A 17858-nucleotide genomic window follows, 5' to 3' on the forward strand; every position below is an offset into this window, starting at 1 on the left:
GAAATATTTTACTTTTTACTTCACTACATTTGTCTGACAGCTTAAGATACTTAAGATACAAATTAACCAAACAGTTTATACAAGCAAGTTCATTAACCAATCAGTTGATTCATGGACAATTACATGCAAATTATTTTTTTATAGACATTAAAATGTTTTTCTGTGTTTTTTAAATAATTGTTAGGGGGTGTTTTATTTATATTTTTTTTAAGTTTGAGTTTTGGAATTTTTTTTATAATTTGATATTTGGGGTGTTTTTTCTTCTTTTTTTAAATTTGAAATTTTGTGGTATTTTTCTGAATTGCATACTTTTACTTATTATACTTTAATACATTTTCCTGGTTATACTTACTTACTTTTACTTAAGTATCATTTCCAATGCAGGACTTATTCTTGTAACAGAGTATTTTCATAGGGCAGTATTAATACTGTCACTTAAATAAATCACCTGAATACTGATTATTACACTGATTATTATGCCTCATGAATGGTTCAGTTAATTAGCTGCCGTGCTTGATATTTCGCTCCCTGCAGCAGTGCAGTTGTTCCATTCATCTCCTCTCCTCCTCTGCCCTCCAGGTGACAGGCACCATGGGAAGCATGAAGAGCGGCCTGCACCAGCACCTCGCCCGGCTGGACGAGATCTTCGCCACACGGGGCGACTACGTGCAGACCCTGCAGTTCATGCAGCAGATGGCCGACAATGTGATCAAACAGCTGCTGGGCCTGCCCGACTGGGAGGAGGCTAAAGTCGACCTGGCCATGATCGCTGATCAAACAGCAAACATAGAGTACTACAGGTAAGGAACAGAAAAATGCACAGTAAGAAAAATGATCAGGGCTTAATGTGCTGGAATTACTGGACTGGACTGGCCTATTTTTTTGGGACAGGCATCTACATGGGACTCAAAGCTCAGCAAAGATGGGAAAAACTTCATCAAATTTGTTTATTTAAATCAGTATAAATATGACTTGTACTACTGATGATGCGCAGAGAGAAACAAAGATAGACCGCACCCATGTCAAATACCAGTAGCCCTTCTTAAGGCCCTGACACACCACACTGACACTGAAACGGGAAGACTGACAGGACGGATTCAAGATGCTCGTATCCCAGATAGCACATTAACAACACAACCCAATGTTAGGACAAATAATATTTACTCTGTACTAGCAAACAAAAACACAAATAATTATGAACCGTTTCTGCTAAGAGCGCAGTATCTAAAAACACACACACATAACCCATCAAAGTGATTTCTGGCACTGATGAGCTCCGCCGTCTCAGACACGAATTCAACAACCCGAATCAGCAGAAAAAAAAGCTGTCAAGGGCCGACGTGACCAAAATTAGGGTGACAGATGCTCACTGACAATCTGACCCTGAACTTATGAAAAAATATTTTGAGTAAAGTAATGTTTTTAGTAATAAATTAACATACTTTGGTGTTTCCCTGTTTCCATAAAATGAATTGAATTGTGGAGAATTAAACTGTGGATGGCGATACCGACAAAAGTTTAAATATTTATATTTATATGCACAATCTAAGCAGCTAAGAACTGGCTCAGGCTGGTTTGTTTTATATCCAATGAATCCGCATTTATTCGTCAAAACGTGAAGAAACACCCAGCTAGTAAAAGGGAATCTGCGTTTAATCTGGCCTCGGCTTTTAACTGAAGTTTTACGGTATGAGTTGGGCTTGTACAGCACAGGCTGGACACAAGCGTTATTTATTCATAATGCTGGTGATGCTCCGGTTGTCTAAATTTCTAATGTAGTTAAAAAGGAAGAGAAGACTGCCAAAAATGGAACTCATCCAGAGCTGAGAGCACAAAATTAAAGATGTGGATTTCCCTCAAAACTTGTTTACTGTTGCTATGAATATTTTCAAGGGTGTAGTGCACTCACATTTTTGTGGGAGGCAAAAATTCACGTCTAAATGCAAATCAGCAGAGAAGTTTTATAAATATGGTTATTCATATCTTGGGAACAACTTGCATTTTTCTAAACTAGTTTATTTGGGACCTTAGCATGAGAGAAGACTGATATACCAGGAATCACATTTGTATGATCAAATATAAATACTATAAATTAAAATTAAATATAGATGCTTCTTCGTGATGCAAGACCCACTCATAATATCATGTCTCGTTTATGGCTGCAATCACTGAGCAACTTGACAGTTCAATGTGCATTAAATAGATAATTCATGTGTGGGTAGTTACTTACTTTATGACCTGAATACATCACATGACATTTAGTGGATGGGATGAAATCAGGTGGTTGCATGTGTGTGTGTCATACATTTATGTGGATGTGAAGTCACTGGCAGACACGACAGTGATTCTGTCAGGTGTTTAACCCTTTGAAACCAGGATCACCATCTTTTTTTTTTTGTGCTGCGTTCAGATGTGTTTCAAAAGCTACAGTGTGCCATAACTTTCAAGAAATTAATAAAATGTGACAAGAAAATTATCTTTTTTGTCTTTTTAAAAAGGGGAGGACTGGCAAAATTATCCAAGAATATAAAGAAAAGGGTCCAGAGGAGCATATTTATAATTATATAATTTTTATATTTTACATAAAAAAATACAGATAAGTACAGATACAATTTAATCATTTGTATTATATGATTTTCTGTTACAAAAAAAAATGTTTCTTTGTGCTGCGTTCAGACACATTTCAAAAGCTACTGTGTGCCATAAATTGCAAGAAATTAGTAAAATGTGACAAGAAAATTAGTTAAATATTAGGTGTTTTTTTTTAAAGGGGAGGATTGACAAAACTATCCAATAAATTAAGGGAAAGGGTCCAAAGAAGCATATTTTTAATTAGATTAATTTAATATTTATGAGTACAGATATAACATAATAACTTATGTTATATGATTTTCTGTTACAGAAAAACATTGATTTTTTTTCTTTTTTTCAGGGAATATTTTTTCAACAATTTTGCTAATTTCTTGCTAATTTTTTTCCCCATGTTTTCGAAAGAAATCAAACTGATTTGCTCTGGTATCAAAGGGTTAAATCTAAAATAATCATTGCATCAACACTACAGACCCTTATGATACAAAGAGTCTTAAGAGCTACAGTAAGAGCTATATGCCAGGTCTCCTCTCATTAAACTCACACTGTTATCGTCTCGGAGCAGAAACAGGCCCGTCGCCAGTTTCTCGTCCTTGTGTCGGTCTGATCGTATTTCTGTGCAGTCGGCAGTAACAGACAGGCTGGTGTGTTTGTATTGATCTGCTGTGTGACTCCTCTCCTCTGCCGATAATTCAATACCCCACATAGCTCCGCACTAACAGAGGAAACGGAGAGCAGACAGCCAGACACTGTAAGCTGTTAATGGACTCATTATCACCGCCTCATGCTCCGACAAACAGTTGTGGTCGGGCGTGCGTGCGTGTGCGTGTGTGTGTTTGATTTGAGTCATCAAAGTCTGAATGTTGTTGAGTCAGAGCTGGCTGTCTGTCTTCGTCGCACTCATCCTGCCTGGAATATTTAGTTTACTTTTCAAGCGTGCTCTTACTGTTTGTCATGTTGCTTTACTGAAAAACAAACAAACAAACAAAAAAAGGCTTTATTCTTATTCATCCTTTAATCTAATTTTCTCTCAGTTTTTAATGTTGACAACATCAGTATGTATTTAGCTAGAAACACTCCAGCTCTGCAGTGCTCGGGTATTTTAAGGAATGTGTATTTTCTTTAGGGATTTTGGCTCTTAAATACATTTGATATTTACTCTTACAGTTCCTAAGTTTACATTTGATGGTTAGGTTTATTGTGCATTTGGAGTTATTACACTTAAAGGTCCAGTGTGTGGGATTTACGGGACATATTTGCAGAAAGAAAGTATCATACGTTTCTTTTCTTTAGTGTATAATCACCTGAAAATAAGAATGGTAGCGTTTTTGTGATAGAGCGAGCCGTTTAGATCTACATACGGAGCAGGTGCCATTTCTCAACCTGATCAGTCAAGCATGTGGAGCTCCAAATCTCCTGTGTGATGGAAAAAACTGATATTCATAAAATAACGTGTGAGAGGAATCTGACACAAACAGCGTATATCTCCTGGACTATTTCATAAAATTTTATTCATTACCTACTATTTCATTTCAGAAATAAATTATTCAGCTAACTCCAAACAAACTAAATATGCATTAATGTCAAGTTTCAGATGCCAACCCATCTGTGCTGATTCTGGCAAACCCAACATTGTCAAAATTAGAAGAACACACAAAAAAAGAGGCCTCTAAGTAAAGGCAACAATGCAGAAACACGACAATGACACCAGATCAGAGGGAAACAGGAAAAGGACAGATGTGTGGACCAGAGCAGGACATTCAAATCTGTCTTTTTTCTTCAATTTTCTGCCTGATTTTCTTTAAAATCAATAAAAAAAAAAAAGATAAAATTGATTTTACGGCATTAAAAAGAAAAGACATGGTGTGATGTGATTGGCTTTATAAAGGGGTCTCGTGGTGAGTGCAGGTCAGCCGGCCCATAAAACTACAACTCGTAGATGACGGTGACTCTGAGCTCTCTGCGAGGGCGGCTGAATAAAATGTCATTTCTATTATCCTTATCAACCTCTCAAACTCAACATCCGGAGCTGCTTCTTGCTCTCCGACACAATTTCTTGAGGACTTGTACTTTTCTGTCACACATAAATGTAGCCCTCACATCCCCTACGTGTCTCCGCACTCAATTTGACTCTAATTGGATTAAGATGACACAGACAAACACGGTGGCAGCGTCACCCGAGAGCCTCCGTGTGCATGTTGACGTCCCGGCTCCTCAAACTGTACCCTGCCAAGAGGGGGAAAAGATGAAACGAGAAAGAAATAAGCAAGGAGGTGGCGACGAGGGGAAGAAAAGGGGGCTGAAAGGGAAAGAGACGAAGAGGAGGGAGATTAAAGAGAGTTGGGAAAAAGAAGAGGAGGAAGAAAAGAAAGTAGAGGAGAACATGAGGGAGATGTGGGAAGGATGCTGCTGAGTGAGGGAGACACAGATGGGTGGGAAATAAAATAAATTATTAAAAAGACAAGAAAACTGTAGAAAGTGAGAAGGATGTAGGAGTGATGGTGGAGAAAGAGATGAGGCAGAAAAAACAGGAAAAATGAATTAAATTAGATGTATAGATTGTTAAATCAGAGTGAAAAGGTGACGTAACTTCCACCCTCCTCTTCTAGTCTTTCTCACAGAAAAAACACTCAGCCGTATGGATTTGAGTCCATCCATTATTAACCATCTGGACAGGCTTTCTGTGTGTCCACTCACAGACTGACCACTGCTCACACAACAGATGGGTACACCGAGGAGGGCAAAACTCGACAGGATTATACCCTCAAGCATCAACACACACACACACACCTCAGATGACAGCATGTGTCTGTTGAGGTGAAAATAAGTGGGGCACTCTACCCTTCTAGTTTTCAACTCCCGCTTGTCGTTTTCACAAAGCTGTAATGACTTAAAATTGTTTGCGGTTTATAACAACTCGGGTTTTATCTGTCGGTCAAGGTCAGTCAAAGGCTTTTGCGCTGGTACGGTACGTATCGTGCAGAAAAAGGCGGTCCTAGGCAAAAAGCATCCTCTGCAGTGGATGAGCAATGTAGAAGACGACATGGCGATAAAAAGCAGTGTTGTTTTCATATAGTGGGATTTAGTTGTTAACCTCAGTATAATCTTACAAATAAAAATGTGATTTAAGTCTTATTTTACTATATATATAGATACACACACGTATACACATATTATGAACATATACATACATATATATATATATATATATATATATATATATATATATATATATATATAAGACTGCAGAGTAAAATGTTTAAACCTAAGTGCATATACCTGTATTTGGCTATTTCATTTTCCTTCGTTTTTTTTCGTTTTTCTTTCTTGTCATAAGCATTTATGAATGGGAGGTATCTGTCAGGTGACCTGGTGTAGTAAGTATTTGAAGTGTGCGTCTGCATTTTTAACTTGATGAAGAGCAGGTAGCTCAAAAATGCCACCTCTGTGGTAACTGTGTGAAATATTTATAGGAGCATAATGTCGTTTGCAGAGTTTTTTCTTCCGTGGATGCAAGAAAAAACATCTGATTTTAATAGCTGTAAAAAACCTCACTCAGTCATTATAGCACACAATGAGGAAATCAGTGCTTCAATCGACTACATTTACCATCAATACCCAGATTGGACATCCAAATAAAAGGTGGTGAATTTTTCATTGAAGGTTACTATTGTAGTGTGTAGTAAAATGGATAGCGGGTCTCTGTTTGGTAGGTGATAAAAGAAAAAAAATTCTGAAAAAAAATTGATTACATGACAAACCTCATGTGCTTAGTTACAGTTGCTAAGCTATGAGCGGAGGTTTAGCAAACAGCATGTGAAACTACAGTACAGTTGTCTTATAAGTGATAGGAATTTTGGCACAAACTACACCATATAACACCAATGTTACATGCAACCAGGATTTCCCCTTTAACAAAACTCCTCTCTTACTTTGCCAAAACACACATTTACCAGCAGCAGTTTAATTTTCCGCCTGTGTCTGTCTCTGCAGGTGGCTCACCTACCTGCTGCTCCTCATCCTGGACCTGATCATCTGCCTGCTGGCCTGTCTCGGGCTCGCCAAGCAGTCTCGCTGGCTGCTCACCACGTGAGTCTAATATGCACAGTAAAACTCAGCTGTTGACAGAGAGACTACGGCTATTTTTTTGTTTGTCTTTACAAAGAAAAAAAGGCAATCTGTTTTATGTGTGATTCTCCTAAATGCGCAGAGTGAGGAGGCAGGGTATTTGAGAGGAGGAGTGGAGTGGGAGATTAGCTAACTGAGTAAATCACAACTAATAGGAGGCGACATGAAAACATTCATTTAGTTTTAGTCACATTGCTGCAGCAGCTGCTACAGATTCTATTTATCCAGATGTTAAAACACGAAGCTGAATGTGCGCTCAAAGCTCAATTAGACTTCCTCCAGTTTCTCAGAGAGGCATTTACTTTACTTTATAGTATATAAAGAAAACTGCATCTAAGAGGCTGAAAGCTTTATATTTGAGTTTCCACGTAACATGGTGAAAGTAAAAGGGATACTTTGCCAATTTTCTGCCAGCACTTTGTATCAAAACAGTGATACAAATAACAAGTGCTTAGATATATCTCCCCCCAAAGCAGTGAAGCTCCACAGAAGACGCAAATTGATGCAAAACAGATCATGTGACCAATTTCAAAAGTATTTGCATCTTTTTACTGCACAGACAGTTTCTAGTTTTACTAAAAGGCCAACTTTCTGACAGTGAAATATTTCTTTAAACACCCTCACATCCCATTCTTTTTATGCTTTAGATTTTTTTACAATGCAAAATGATTTAATTCGTCTTTTAAACCGAACAGGAGCAACAGATATTTTAACAAAGAGTTGAGATGAACTGGTTTGAGTTGGTGTAGACAGAGGGAGCTGCAGGCAGGAGCCGCTCGTCTCCTCGTGGGAAATCGCCTGTGAATGAGGTGGTAGAGTATTGGATCATGTCCTTGTAAAAACACTGCCCCTGCGAGCCCCGCTGTATTTCACCGTTTGCCTTTCAGCGTTGCCAGCGGTGGGTTGAACTTGCTCGGAGTGTTGCCGTGTCAATAGCTTTGCTCTACAAATTGGATTTGAGAGCTGTGGAGCGATGGAGCGAAGCCATTTGATGTTATCAGTAATATAACTTCCTGACGATTGTACTTCCAGTTTAACACTTGACCTGCTTTGAATGGCTGCAGACATGAATTTCAACCGATAACAGACAAAGCGTACTGTATCTCCGGACCTTTGTACTGTATGGTCATATCCATTATTTAGCTCTGTATTTTTAGACCTTTTTGTGCAGATTAATATTTTATTGATTTTTTTTTACATTTACGAGTGACAAGAAAACAAGATGAATAAAATAAAAAGACCTGCAGGGTTTATTAGAACATAGCCAGCCTCTCATAACAGGGTTTCCACAGCAAAATGCTGTAATCTCATGACTTTTCCAGGTTTGGAAAAGTCATGAGATTCCACCACCAGCTGGAATTATGCTTGAATATAGTTTGAATCTGATATGTGGGCGGCTTTTAACTACAGTGGCTGAAGCTAAAATGCAAATGGCCCCATCTAGAGTCAGTGTTTGGTTTGTCTGTACTGTAGAAACACGGCACATGATGGACTCTGTTGACAAGGACCCACTCCCTTTGTAGATATAAACGGCTCACTCTAAGATAACAGAAACGCAACGATTCATATTTTAAGGTGATTATGCACTAAAGAAAACAAACTTAATATATTGTATTCCATTTCTGCAGATATATCCCCTAAATTCTACATACTGGACCTTTAATATGTAGGGTTATGGATGTTAAAGTTTCCATATCTATGCTATGCCCCACTGCTATTGTTAAGAAGAAGCAATGTTTGTGTTTACAGTTGTAAATGGTCATGGAAATATTATTATAGGTTACTGAAAAGTCATTAAAAAGTTTTGAAATGAAAATAAGTGTGTACCCTGTAGTAAGGAAATAAATAAACAAATGAGAAATAAATAGGAATAAACAATCAAATATGAATAAATAAATACTACTACCTCTAATACTACTACTAAAAATAATAACAAGAATTATTATTATTATTATTATTATTATTATTATTATTATTATCATTATATTACCATAAATATGTATTAAGATACACAATGATAACAAAAAATAATAATTTAAAGAGAAAAATAATTTTAATTATAACTATTATTATTATTGTTGTTGTTGTTGTTACTACTACCACTACTACTAATAATAATAATTACAATAATAAGAAGAATTATTATGTCGACAGAGTCGACGTATACCATAAATACAGAATAAAATAAAAAATGTAAATAATAATAGTTTAGAAATAAAAATATTTTAATTACAATAATAACACTTAGTATTGTTGTTGTTGTTGTTATTGTTTTTACTACTACCTCTACCCACTACTACTACTATTAGTAGTAGTAGTTGTTGTAGTATTTGTATTTGTATTATTATACAGTGCCCTCTAGATAGAAAACTGTAATGTAATTCAAATGTATTTGAGTTTTTGGCAGGAAATGCTGTAAGAAATTTCAGTGAAAACAGGATGCTGACAGAATTATGGAATTAAAAAAACACTCCCACACATTATAATACATGTCACACTGAAAGATGATAGCGCCGACGATGATGCGTGCAACACAAATACTTTACTGCAGTGCCTCCACTTTCATTTAATCTCCTCACAGTATCTATAGCTTAAGTGTATCCATCTCCACTGGAATGTGATTTTTCTTTTTTTTTTTCTCTTCCCGCTGTAAAGGAGCTTTCACAGGGCATGAAATCCACCCGGGCTTCCATTCATCCAGCCGAGCGTCACTCTGTCTCTCTCAATCAGTCAATTCAGGGTGTGAGCCGCACTAAACTTGCCCTACTAACCACAAACCCACCCCCACTTCGCTCTCCGGCCCATTTTGCACACACAAGATGAGTCAGTGTCAAGAGTGTCTGCCCTCCCAAGGCATGCTCTCTTCCAGTAGAGTGGAAGTGGTTGGAGGCTTTCCGGAGCAGATTACACTCCGGGGGCCTACCAACTCTTCCTGGTGCTTATAACTGGCTCGCTCGGTGTTTGCATGACACACAGTAGCAGCTTAGACAAGAAGATACGCCTACATGTGAGGGAGGGAGAGCGATCCATAGACTCGCTGTCAGCAGTTTTATCTGGATTAATTTTAGTTTGTTCTGCATGTTGCTGCTGAATTTTTCAGTTTGAGCACTGCAAACACATTTATTATCCACCGCAATTGTAGCACGGTGATGGCAGAAATCTCCAGAGTATGCTACATAAGACAGCATCTATTGGGTGAACTGAACCTTAAAATGTCAGGATGTAAAAAACAGAGCAGGACCGATTTCCAAGCTTAATGCCATGGATTGCAATTTTGTGGGTGCCCCTCATGCAGAAGAAAATAAAGGAGAGAAGAAGCTAATTTCCCTGGATGACAGAAATAATTTGAGCTGTCATGAGCAAGAACGTACACCAGAGGAATTGTCATTTAAACAAACAAAGCAAAGGAGTGGGATGAAATTACAATGAAACAAAAACTGCAGCAAGGAAAGAAAATGTATTTACTACCTGGGGAAAGAAAGTGGTAATCGAAGATGTGTGTGTAAAGTAATAAACAGCTTTACAGGAGAAGTTTGGGTGATCTCAAATGTCCAAAGTACCAATTGACACCCTGTAAGCCCGAGGAAATGAAAGCTGAGTTCAGCAACTAGTTTCCCACCTGTGCAAAAGGAGATTGCAGATCACAAATCTGCTTCTCAATAAATATATTGTAATTTATGCAAGGAGATGCTTTTAGTTTGAAAGCGGGTGAAAGAGTTGATTAAAATAAAAGTCGAGAAGATAACTCGTCTAGACAGAATCCCACCGAGGCAGCCTTGTCTCAAATTTACTTTTATATGCAACAGCAAAAACATTTTGAGAGAAACATAACAAATGTTTGACCCATGTTAGTGAGAGATGTTGCTGATTCATATATGAAGAAAGACTTGATGAAATGGCATAATAATAAAATTTTTCAATAAAGATGCCAATAGTTCACTGTAATTTGGTTGGGTTATTTGCAGAAAATATTTTTTTACAAATTATGAATGTCAGTCTCTAGTTTAATTTTGGTATTTATCAGTTTATTGCCCTAAGCACCACCTGAGTCTGGTGGGAGCTAGCTAGCAGTGCTGCTTATTCGGGGATTACCGCCAGTAATGCAGTCCTGACCCAACAGTGCTACTGTGGAAACATTGTGTCCCCTTAAGCATTGTTCACTATGTTAAACTCTTGTATTTATGGTATGCCACAGGGAAGTGTACTTGGTCCTCTGTAGTTCTGTATCTATACAAAATAAATGGCCAGGACAGTATACCAAGTGCAAAAAACATATGTATGGCTACAGTTCTTAAATATTCATTGAGTCAGTAGGAGTGGTCAGGCCACAGTTCAGTCACTGCAAATCCAGGTCACAGCAGGTTGTGTATTTGGAAAAAAAAAACAACAACAAGACGAGGGGCAGTTTGATTTGTTGCACAAAGCTCTAGAGCAGGGATATTACACTTGCTTTTCTTGGTGGCCACTTTTGCAAAGTGACAGGATGCCAGGCGCAAGTTACAGCAGCCCTATGTGTTAAGAATTTTAGGATGTTTTTGGATTTTAGTACATTTCTAAGATTTTAGCATATTTCTAGGATTTTGGGACGTTTCTTGGATTTCAGGACATTTCTAGGATTTTGTGTGAATGTTTCTCAGATTTTAGGACATCAGAGGCTGAGCAAGGACCTCTGTTGGGGTGTGCAGGGATCCTCCACTTGTAGTTTTATTAGATAAACAAGTTCTATTCTAATGCTGTTTTATGAGCTCTGGCACATTATGTATACTAAAACTACAAAACGAATTCCCAGTGTAAATCAACTCGGCACCCTATCAGGGGATAGATGTGGCCCGCAGGCCGGAAGTTAAGTATTACTGCTCTAATGTGATATGACAAGTACACAACTACCTCTAATATATGGTCAGCACACAAACCAGCAATAATTGTGCTGATAAGAAAAGCCAACAAGCTCAGAAGCCAAACATTCATTAATCCAGCAAAGTCCAGAGTTATCTCCATATTCTGGACATCAGAGTCACAATCTGCGGGCAAGTTGTTATGTTTCGCTCAAAACACATAAACATAACATAATGAGGTGCATTCAGTTAGTCACCAATGGTTTCTGAGATGAGAGTCACAAGACACAGACCAAAATTAAAACTTGAAAGAACGGTGTGATTATTATAACTAATTGGCATTGGCGGCATGTTTCCAGTTTGTCTCCAACATTTCTGCTTTGAGGGTCACATCTCTTTCATTTGACTCGGTTTTAAATGGCACGTAATGATTGCTTGTATAATGATATATAGAGTAATTGCTTTCCATATCTTTTTGTGGACTGAATGCATCAGTAGCAAAAAGCTTTACTTTCTCAGTTAAGAAGAAGAGCTATTTACCACACTGATTTAATTTACAGTGACTTGACCTCATCCTTGGCTAGTGCATCAGCTGCCCTGCTCATTGGCCTCCGTGACTTTTTCACTTGGTTTGCTTTGTGTCATGTTTACACCCGATTTACTGCTATTCTGTGTAGCTCAGTGACTCCCTTTGGCTCACCAGAGCACAAAACTGGATACAGTCTTGTTTGGTTTTTGTTGACACTGAGGAGGCTATCAGAGTGCATTTCTCCATTTTGCCCAGTCACCCAATGTCACAGCTTAAAAAAACTCACGCAGTCCAACATCGTTCGCCCTAAAACAACAAACTGTCAAACAGATATGGCCTGGATGACACGTAGGTCGACAGCTCACAACCTTTTTGGCTCATAATCTTTTAAAACCAGTTCAAAGGAAGAGGGATTTTTCCTTCTCAGTTTGTTTTATTTGAGAGATTTTTGGAAGCCTGATGAGGTGAAAATTTTAAATATTTCATAAGACAAACATGAATAAGAGAACAGAGTTTTGTTTGTCTTTTTCCTTATCCCTTTGATCCTCTCATGAGCTGTCAGATTTATCTTGCAGTTGCTTACTGATAACTGGTTAGGCTAAGAACCACTACTGGTGCCCCCTGGTGTTAATAATTGGAGGCAAATATTACTGTTTTTAAGAGGCTGTGGTACATTAACTGCTTAAGCCAGCACCAAGATAGTGGTATGAAGTGAAACTAGAAAACCTGTGGCAACCATCAGTATCATCAATGTCTTCATAGCTTTTTAAGAGACGGCTTAAATAACACTCCAAAGTTAGGGTAGATTTTGGTGATGGAACAACTGGCATGGCCATTTTCAAAGGGGTCCATGTTTTACAGCCTGTTGCTAACGCTAAAGCTGTGGACCACACACTAATGCAGGCTGACAAATCCTGCATAAATGTTTATTACTTTTATTAAGTTCGGCTCAGGCAAAATATGCACTTTTTTGAACTTTAAATTCATTTTAGTTTTAAGTTTTATTTTAGTAAAGAATAATGTAATGATAAAATAAGTTTTGGTGTCAGTTTGTTCAAAATCAATGCAGACATCAACACACAACTGAATATCAAAGCAACTGGATCAATATCGAATCGAAATCAAATCGAATCGTGACCCAAAGAATCGAAATTGAATTGAATTGTGAGGTTCTTGACAGTACCAAGCCCTATAACATGTTAATAAAGGATTGTTGTGAAACTCAAATGGTAACTGTACCAGTATTAATCCATGCACATCAGATAATCAGTATTATTAACTGTAAAATAAGGAAACAAAGAATATCAGTATGCGATTCCTTCAATGCAGAGACTCACTAGTGGCAACGGAAACCGACAACATCACCTGATGTTGCCCATGCCCAAAAAGTTGCACATAAAGACTATAGCCAACAGCCAACCAGAGCATATGTTCTGCACCTGCACGAGAGGCAATAAGTCGTCCGTAATTATCCTTCAAAAAGGCAAACTGGAAGACAGAGCTGTTACTAGTTAGCCAGTTAGCACATTAACAACACAACCCACAGTTGAAAGAACAAAGCAGATTTGTCGCCCCCAGTGAACGACAACCAAATCAGGAAACGTTTCTGCGAAAGTGCTCAAAGGCTGAAGAAAAGCTATCTTACCTTTTATAAATAGTTTCTTCTGATGACAATCCCTTGACTTTGGCTGTTTACTTTCATTGCCATTTCTCTTCTCGTGTGCTGGGCTGAACCGAATCAAAGTGAATCCATTCTCCAACATCTCCGACCCTAATTCAACATGATGAATGGGCTGAGAAAAAGCCGACAAGGGCCGATGGTACTGTAAAAATAAGAAAACACAGTATATCAGAAAGAGATTCCATAACTCTCCATATTGACCCTGTTTTCATTTAATATACTCCAACTGCAGAAGCAAATTTCAGAAATTCAATTATTGCTTTTTTTGCTTTGTTGTGCCACCCTAAGACTTTCAGTGTCCCCATCTGGCCATCCTTATGAAAAAAATGTTTGTGGGCACCGCCGGGAACCACTGCCATAGACATAAGTCACCGTATACAGACAAATTTCTGTGGTAAACCACACTGAACCAGTAAGACGGTTGAGCAACTTTCGCATCTGTTCTGCTTCCTCGATTTTAAATCAAGATACAGTCTCTGTGAAGCCTTGCTCTCCTTCCCGTCTATTTCCTTGTTAAGTGTCAGGGCTCAGGAGGGCTCGGTATCAGATGGAAGGGGGGAGACAGACTACAAGAGGGAAAAACTGATAAAGAGGGAGGCAGAAGGGAGAGAAACGATAGGGGAGAGAGGGGTGAGGGAAAACAGAGAGCAAAGGAAAAAAAGATAAAGAAAGAATGAGAACAGAAGTGGTGGCTTGTAAGTTCAGTTTGGGGAGCTCAGTATCTCCTCAGCACACTGTGAATTGGATTAGCCAGGGAGCTGAAGGATGAACGGCGCCTGGACATGCATACCCAAATTATACTTTAACACAAGAGAAATGGTGTAAAGGGAATATCTGGAAAGTGTCAAATCAATGGGAGCTTATTGGATTATTTCACCTAACAAGAGCTGATGTATGAGTGTTCAGTTTTTGGATATCAGGTATCGATCTTCTGTCCTGCTGCATACACTCAGACAGGCACATCACTGCTCCCCCTCCAAAACCACATCTCTGATGTCATTTTACTATGAGATCATCGGGGAGGGAGACAACTGTAAAACAAAACCACATTTTTATGTCCTCATGGGTGCAGGGAACCACCCAGGGGGCCGTAATCGAATGTAGGCCAGCTGAGCGGATGTGCACGTTTCTCAGTACATCGTGAAGCCACGATGCTGCAGCTGCATGTTGAGGCTGCAGAATCAACCCCCATAGAAAATAACATGACCTTTGACTTTCTGTTGATGACAGGACAGTGAGATCACCGCTCACGGCCCTCGGGGCTCACGCCGTTTCCTTGCAATAACAGAGACTGTTATGAAAATAACTCTATTTGCGTCACTGTACTCCCTCTGTAGGATTCTGATAACCCTGTGAACTCAATGCATAATCCATGATATATACATATGACCATGGATTATGCATTGAGTTCACAGGGTTATCAGAATCCTACAGAGGGAGTACAGTGACGCAAATAGAGTTATTTTCATAACAGTCTCTGATACATAATTTTATATAAAAATTGCATCATGGAAATTGTTGTATTGTGGTGATGAATCCAGAGAATAAAGGGCTGCCCCATGAAGGTTGGAGATTTAGATCATCACTCGGAGACCCTTCAGTGAAATGAGATTCCTAAACGTTTTTTTATTCAGTAAGTGTGCAGTGTACTTTTGGGGATGTTTTGGTCCCCAGATTAAGCTGCAGAGTGAGTGCCCCTCGCTTTTACGCTGCTCTTTGGTACAGGAGGCTGCAGACAGAAAGGTAGCTGCAGACACAGAGGTAGCTGCCCTGTCAGGCTTAGAAATAATGTTATCTTTTGCCCTCTGCGTTGAAGTGGTGAATTTACAGCTCACAGCTACTTAATATGATACAATCTCTTTTGCTTGATATCTACTGTCAGCAAAACATTTCAGATCCAGCGTTAACTATATTACCTGCAACAACCGGCTGTTGCTGTCAGCCTGAACATCCAGCTGAACGTAATTAAATTCTCAATCTCTAGATGTAAAAAAAGGAACAAATAGTCGAATATTGATATTCAAAGGCCAAATCTAATTCTGAGTTGGTTACAGCCCTAGAGAATTATAAAACAATTTACTGTGTACAGTCACCAGTTATCAGTGTCTCTACGCTCTTGTCAGCGAAAAAGCTTTTTAATCTATTCATTTATTATGGAATATTATGAATGGAAACACAAAAAGAGGTTTGACTGATTGATTTTCCAAAATAAAGCTAAAAACTGTTATTTTGAGATTAAGATTGAGTGACATGGAAGTGACATTAAATGAGTTTAACAGCTACCTTAAAGGCACACAAATGTACATAAAATGGCCTGCTTGGAAATTTGTTAAATGCCTTTCCTAAAACCTTTTAATTTTCTCTGCTTTCTTTATCAGCATCTGTCTAAGCACAGGTGATGTTCATGTCAGGTTCATGTAGAGGTTTTGGGCTGCAACTGCATAATTCCACTTGGATATTCACTCTAAAAGTGTAGCTTTATAAGTGTGGTTTTATTCATCTCTGCAGTAAATCTCCTAAGTGTTACCTTTATTTGATATCAATATTATTCAGTTAACTATTTTCAATTTGGGGCATGGCATTTTCAAGCAGTGGCCTGGGAAATAAGAAAAAAACAACATTATTTGTTACCTGCCTATAGCCCCAATCACAAGGCAAAGTTAAACCCTCACCAGTGAATACTGTGAAAATTTTAGCAGATAAAATGTTGGTTTAGAGCAAAGCGGAGCTAAAAGACAGTGAATATCGGACTCACATCGATTCAGTGGACACAAACAGAACTTTAAATGGATGCTGATGTTCGTCCTTGTCTGTAAATAAGCCTCTATTTACAAACAAGTTTGGTTTATTAACTTAAAAAGTTATATGTCAGAGTTGTTTACAACTTTCTGCTGCTACCAAGCGGTGAATACGGACTGACGGTTTAAATGAGGGATGTTTGTTGCTTTGTGTCCCTGCAGGATGATGGTGTTCGGAGTGCTGACGCTGGTCCTGAGCTGGACGTCTCTGGGAGCTGACCTGGCCGCTGCGGTGGTGAGCTGCTTCACTTCCTCACCGCTGACTAACAGGGTTACCCCGATATATAAACTAGTGAAAACTGGTCTGTAATCAATTCTTGTCGTTCCTGACAGTGGTGATAAATTGCTTAAACTACATGCACTGCGCTCTTGAAAAATGTCTTTGAATGTTTGGGGGTAAGAGAGGAGAGATGATTATACAGTGCTGCACATATGCATAATATACTTGCATGTACATTTTAAACAGAGCAAAATGTTAACATTTGGTGCAGCTGCAAGACTTTTTATCCAAAATATGGCATGTTTTATCTGCATAGCTGTTAATATAGAGTCTTTCCAGCTTCTCTTGCCTAAATTAATATTTTAGCCTTCTTAGTGAAATGTGTGTGAGTGAGAAAAAGTCCTCAAAGCTACGCAGAGTCATCTGAAAACGCGTTCCCACTGCCCAATCTCAAAATTCTTTTGATCTTGGTTTGTCTGTCACCTCGAACGCTTTTGATCTCTGCCGACAAACGGCACACTGCTGAAAATAGACTGAGAAAAGAGCAAAATCCCAAACGCAAATCTTGTCAGCATCATTATACGAGCCTGAATAACTTGATTCAGAGTCAAGGATTATGGCAACAGGAATCCAATTTCAGCTTTTAAAGCCTATCGTGCTGAATAGGTGAATAATTTCAGTGTTTTTGTTCCATTATGGTCTCCAGAAAGACAACACACACAAATGTTTGACTGACCTTGAGGGTAGGAATTAGAGGGAAAACAGAGAGATGCATTTGAGAGAATATCAGATATGAGCGCTGGTGTTTGACTCACCTGCCTTGGGCGTGTGTGCTGTTTTTCTCAGGTTTGTTGTTGGATGTTGTGTTTTGACTTGGGGGCTGCAGAGGATTGTTAACATGTGTGAATTTAAGTTGGAGATAATGAGCAGCGGGTAGAAAGCAGCACGAAAGCAGTGCGAGGTGCTTACAACAAATTAGTCTCTGGTTTCATCTTCCCTTTTCATCTACCACTTTAATGTCTGCTTAACAAGTCCTCCTTCTCTGTGGTTTATTTTTGCCTGATCGATTGCATTTCTC

General features: G+C 38.6%; 1 protein-coding gene across 2 annotated transcripts in view; it reads left to right on the forward strand.

The window, feature by feature from the left end:
• The window catches only part of ttyh2 (tweety family member 2), a 78948-nt gene that overhangs the window by 42728 nt on the left and 18362 nt on the right, over positions 1 to 17858 (forward strand). For both annotated transcript variants that reach the window (XM_042508500.1, XM_042508499.1), the window contains exons 4-6: positions 580 to 800; positions 6583 to 6678; positions 16723 to 16795. In XM_042508500.1, coding sequence (XP_042364434.1) covers positions 580 to 800; positions 6583 to 6678; positions 16723 to 16795 — 390 coding nt within the window. The remainder of the gene's footprint in view (positions 1 to 579; positions 801 to 6582; positions 6679 to 16722; positions 16796 to 17858) is intronic.

Source organism: Plectropomus leopardus, chromosome 19, assembly GCF_008729295.1.
Source record: "Plectropomus leopardus isolate mb chromosome 19, YSFRI_Pleo_2.0, whole genome shotgun sequence".
Taxonomy (NCBI): domain Eukaryota; kingdom Metazoa; phylum Chordata; class Actinopteri; order Perciformes; family Serranidae; genus Plectropomus; species Plectropomus leopardus.